The 5,278-nt window shown below is 35.5% G+C and overlaps 1 protein-coding gene across 4 annotated transcripts; it reads left to right on the plus strand.

Annotated features, from left to right (window-relative positions):
* Positions 1-654: 654 nt before the first annotated feature.
* On the plus strand, positions 655-4,933 carry LOC8276858 (metal-nicotianamine transporter YSL3). 4 transcript variants are annotated; one of them, XM_048378436.1, is made up of 9 exons: positions 655-1,140; positions 1,398-1,555; positions 1,791-2,176; positions 2,286-2,458; positions 2,650-2,747; positions 2,841-2,975; positions 3,062-3,251; positions 3,346-3,466; positions 3,739-4,933. In XM_048378436.1, the coding sequence occupies exons 3-9, from the start codon at positions 1,801-1,803 to the stop codon at positions 4,665-4,667; spliced, it is 2,022 nt and encodes a 673-aa protein (XP_048234393.1). In that variant the 5' UTR covers positions 655-1,140; positions 1,398-1,555; positions 1,791-1,800; the 3' UTR covers positions 4,668-4,933. The 4 variants fall into 4 exon arrangements, with proteins under 4 accessions (XP_048234393.1, XP_015572671.2, XP_048234403.1 ...); XM_015717185.3 differs by having other exon boundaries at positions 1,405-1,555; XM_048378446.1 differs by lacking the exon at positions 655-1,140 and having other exon boundaries at positions 1,147-1,555; positions 3,739-3,995; positions 4,099-4,240.
* The last annotated feature ends 345 nt before the right edge of the window (positions 4,934-5,278 follow it).

The raw sequence follows: 5,278 nt of genomic DNA on the forward strand, positions 1-5,278 counted from the left end.
AGGAAAGATCGCAGCTTATATTCAAAGCAAAAGCAAAAATAAATAATTTTTAACATAAAAACCTCATTAAATATAATGTGATAAGACCGCCATAATTTTATATTCACAGTGCCAAACACTATTTATTGTTTTAAGCATAATTCCCTCTGTAGAAGTCCAGAAAGATAATCCAAAGGACGTTGAAAAGCTAATTGACAGGTCTATAACTTTCATATTTTTTGCTCGAATTGAACGGCATAATTCTTTTTTCTCCAAGGAAAAAAAAAAAAAAGAATGGCTACGATATGGTAGCTAAGTTCATACAAATCCAAGTACACTTCTCTGTCAACATTTTAACATCTTCGCAAGCCCATCATCCACTATCAATGGTGTTAAAGAAATTCTTTCATTATTATTATTATTGTCAATATTTTTCATGAAAAAGAAATGCTTCATTTATGTACCCTATCCTTCTCTATCTTAAAAAGCTTGATTCCATATTATTGCCCATTAAATAAAGGACAAAAAAGAAATCACACCAATTGGCAATTGTTGAGTTGGGTCCACCCACCAGCCTAATGCCCAACTATTCTATTCAATCAAAATCTTCCTTTCTTTCCAAACTGAATTCTTTCTTGCCATAAAGAAACGACACTTTTAAGTAAAGATATGAACCTGTCAGTCCTAATTCCTCTATCCTCCTTTTCAATAAATCTATTACTATCATGCCCACCTTTCTCTTCCTTTATGCTTTGTGTTGCACTTATATAGTAAGAGAAAAGTTAGAGATCAACGTGGTAGGAGGGTTGGCTCACCTCAGTATTCCTTAACAAGATATCATGAGTTTAAATTCTTAAAATTATATTTATTATGAGATTTTAACGTTTACTGTATTCCGGTACAAATATGAATTGATCCTGTATTCAATATGGTGTCAGGAGATGTAGGTGAAAATAAAAGAAAAAAAAACTAGAGGGCATAAGTCAACTGCTAAGGGATCAATAATACAGGCCTGACATGTGTTCAAATGCGTTGCATCCATAGTTGAATTGACTTCATTAGTGTACTGCAAATTACTACATAGAACCTGTACTGCACTCCTTTGTAGAAGTACATGCAAATAAGAGACTTTCAGCCTTCAATTTTTGCTTTATTGGGTTGGTGAGAACAATGCTTCTTCTACGGTTTATATAAATTTGGGATTTCTTTTGGTTGTGCCATGTGAATTTTTATGCTAATAAACAAAAGTGATTATCTGATCAAATTGTAAATAAAACCCAATTGGGTATAGCTATGATCTTGTATTCAATGCTATCCTGATTGCATTGAAAGACTCAATTCAGAATTGTCTTCTCTTATTTTATTCAAGAATCCGATTGAAGCTTGTGAGTCTAATGCTCTTTGTTGGTTTTTGCAAGTCAACAGACTGTAATTATTGCTCCCATCAAGCTTTTCCTCTCTATGGGAGTTCTTACATAATTATTTCCATTTGGGTAGTCCGTAACTGAGATTCTTCATGAAGGGAGTTTTTATCAAAGCTCTGATCCATCCCCATTTAAGCTAAAGAGACTTGAAGGTAAGATCAGCTTTTATTTATGTCTAGTGATATATTGGATTTGGTTGTAGGGAGATAGTTTCAAATGACAGGTTTATGCATATTTCAAGGCGGTAGTTGTATTAGACATTTTCAACTTCGTGTCAGTATTACATAATTATGTTGTCATGTTTATTATAACTTCAGAGGATCCTATATCTATATATTGTCATTCATAATTTGTATTGAGATATGCCTGTTTTGTTGTTATTTTCAGGGAGAACTTGATGAATAATCAAACAGGGAATATGAATATTGAAGGAATAAAAGAAACTGAGAAGCGTGAGAAGGACTTGGAAGAGTTGAAAAATGAGGCAGAGGATGTTATAGGAATTGCTCCATGGTCTAAACAGATCACAATTAGGGGGGTTATAGCTAGCTTAGTCATTGGCATCATTTACAGTGTGATAGTCATGAAGCTAAACCTCACCACAGGCCTAGTCCCTAATCTCAACGTTTCTGCTGCACTGCTGGCTTTTGTTTTCATTAGAACATGGACTAAGCTCCTTCAGAAGGCTGGTATTGTAACCAGTCCGTTTACTCGACAAGAGAATACTATAATTCAGACTTGTGCTGTTGCTTGTTATAGCATTGCTGTTGGAGGTTGGAAATTTTTATCTTGTGTGACGCTTGGATTTAAATATTCATATGTTTTATAAAATTTCTGTTTAGTTACCGTGTCTCAAATCTATAAAAATTCTGGAATTTACAGGTGGTTTTGGATCATATCTGCTGGGATTGAACAAGAAGACATATGAGCAAGCTGGGGTTGATTCACAGGGGAATACTCCTAAGAGCACAAAAGAACCTGGGGTTGCTTGGATGACTGGTTTCCTCTTTGTAAGCAGTTTTGTTGGGTTGCTTGCACTGGTTCCTCTTAGAAAGGTATCTTTTTCCAATTCTCTTTCCTGGTTGAATGATTATTTGTGTATTCTTCTTTTGGGTCTGGAGGTTAATGTTTATGGTTGAGGTTTTCAATTTGAATGAGCTTTACTTGGAAATTAAATCAAGCTCTGCGAGAATTTTACTTGTGAAACTAGAAATGATATCTGATCATGCATTATTGATTGTACCAGATCATGATAATAGACTACAAGTTGCAGTATCCAAGTGGAACTGCTACTGCTGTTCTCATTAATGGTTTCCATACTCCAAAAGGAGACAAGATTGCTAGGTATGCATCTACTATACTTGATTCTTGGAAATGGAATACCAAATAAAATTTGATCTCGGAATGATTGGAAATAAGCAAGCATCGTTCTTGCAGGAAGCAGGTTCATGGGTTCATGAAGTTCTTTTCAATAAGCTTCTTTTGGGCTTTCTTTCAGTGGTTCTTCTCTGGTGGAGAGAAATGCGGATTCGTTCAGTTTCCAACATTTGGCTTGCAAGCTTGGAAAAACTCGTGAGTTCTCCGAAAATATTATTTACATATTCTACTTGTCTCCTTGAGTCTTCATCATCATTGATTAAAGAAATTTATTTTTGCAGATTTTACTTCGATTTTAGTATGACTTATGTCGGTGCGGGAATGATCTGTTCCCATATTGTGAATTTGTCTTTACTTCTTGGCGCAGTACTTTCTTGGGGAGTCATGTGGCCACTGATAGGTGAACTTAAAGGAGATTGGTTCCCTGCCACTTTACCACAAAGTAGTATGAAGAGTCTAAATGGTTACAAGGTCCTCCACTCAGACATTTTAGATTACAGTAAATTTATTAGTACTGGTGGTGATCAATAAAAGTTAGTTTTTTAATATCTCATGTCTGTTGCAGGTTTTTATTTCTATTGCCCTGATCCTAGGAGATGGACTCTACAATTTTCTCAAGATACTCTATTTCACAGCTACTAACTTCAGTGCCAGAGCAAAGAAGAACAATATCAGAACACGTAAGGGTATAGTGGATGTATCCTGATTGTGGATCCTGTCAGTTTATTTTCAATGCCAGTATTGCCAATTGCGGTCCTTAATCTTATAATCATAGCTTGCCAAACAACTTAAAGCTTTATCATTTTTGGTTTTGCTGCTCCATTTTACCCACCAGCATTTAGCATGCAACAATCGGTGTGCATTTGATGGAGACATTAGAATAAAAGACAAGTCATTCAGATAACCATGAGTTCATCAAGCAAGGAAGACATCATTAACGTTACTTTTTATTATGCAGTTTCAGATAAGCAGAATCAAGCTCCTGATGATCTTCAGAGAAATGAAATTTTCATTAGAGAGACAATCCCAATGTGGGTAGCCTGTTTAGGGTACATAATATTCTCCGTCATCTCCATTATAGTGATCCCTATCATGTTTCCAGAACTAAAGTGGTACTTTGTAGTGGTTGCCTATATTCTTGCACCATCTCTTAGCTTCTGCAATGCTTATGGTGCTGGTCTGACTGATATGAATATGGCGTATAATTATGGAAAGGTGGCCCTCTTCGTACTTGCAGCTTTGGCTGGTAATAACAATGGTGTTGTTGCTGGACTTGTGGGGTGTGGCTTGATTAAATCCATTGTTTCCATCTCCTCAGATTTGATGCACGACTTCAAGACTGGTCACCTGACTCTCACTTCTCCCCGTTCCATGCTGCTCAGTCAAGCCATTGGAACTGCAATAGGCTGTGTTGTAGCCCCCCTTACATTCTTTCTCTTCTACAAGGCTTTCGACGTTGGGAACCCTGATGGCGAGTATAAAGCTCCCTATGCCATCATCTATAGAAATATGGCAATTCTTGGTGTTGAAGGCTTCTCTGCCCTCCCTCAGCATTGCTTACAGCTTTGTTATGGGTTTTTTTCCTTCGCTATTTTGGCCAATTTATTGAGAGACCTGTCCCCTAAAAATATTGGAAGATGGATCCCTCTTCCAATGGCTATGGCAGTGCCTTTCCTAGTAGGAGCATACTTTGCTATTGATATGAGTGTGGGGAGCTTGATTGTGTTTGTATGGCACAAGCTAAACAACAGAAAAGCAGGTTTGATGCTTCCTGCAGTGGCCTCTGGCTTGATCTGTGGGGATGGGCTATGGATTCTCCCTTCATCCATTCTTGCTTTGGCCAAAATTCATCCACCAATCTGTATGAATTTCTTGGCAACCAAGTAGAGCTTTCTTCAACAGCAAAACCTATAGTTAGTTGATAAATAAAACTGATTGCATGCACAAAGTGAGTTTTGCAATGAGCATATCAAATATATATATATAGGAAGGAATTATTAGAATGCTTTTCATTTTAAGCAGTAGATATAAATGCAGCAGCATGCTACCGTAGATGAACATCTTGTATGAGCACGAGTTGGAGGCTATGTTGCAATAGTGCAATGTATACAAACGTAGTTCAATGAAAAAGGCAAAATATTTAGATACTTAAATTTGGATCATTTAGTTATTTAAATAGTTTAATTTTAAATTTAATCCAATAAATATTTGAATTTTACTTTTATAACCTCTTGAATATATTTAATTTTTCAATTTAACTTAATAGACATCTAAATTCTTTTTTTTTTATAATACTAAATAATTTATAATTCAATGCACGTGGACATGTTGGATGAAATCACATGTTAAAAAATGTTTAAATATGATAAATAATATAAGTTTAGGTATCTATCAAATTAAATCAAAAGTTAAGGTGTTGAAGTGACCAAATAACTAAAATTTTGGTGTCCAAATATATATTTAGCCATATATGTTGTTTTCTCAATCAATTGTTAAAG

The sequence above is a fragment of the Ricinus communis genome, chromosome 1, assembly GCF_019578655.1.
Source record: "Ricinus communis isolate WT05 ecotype wild-type chromosome 1, ASM1957865v1, whole genome shotgun sequence".
Taxonomy (NCBI): Eukaryota; Viridiplantae; Streptophyta; class Magnoliopsida; order Malpighiales; family Euphorbiaceae; genus Ricinus; species Ricinus communis.

Coding starts and splice junctions, on each gene's coding strand:
- LOC8276858 (XM_048378436.1), top strand. CDS start 1,801: ATGAATAATCAAACAGGGAATATGAATATTGAAGGAATAAAAGAAACT. Junction 2,177..2,285: donor TTATAGCATTGCTGTTGGAG/GTTGGAAATTTT, acceptor TGGAATTTACAG/GTGGTTTTGGATCATATCTG. Junction 2,459..2,649: donor CACTGGTTCCTCTTAGAAAG/GTATCTTTTTCC, acceptor TGATTGTACCAG/ATCATGATAATAGACTACAA.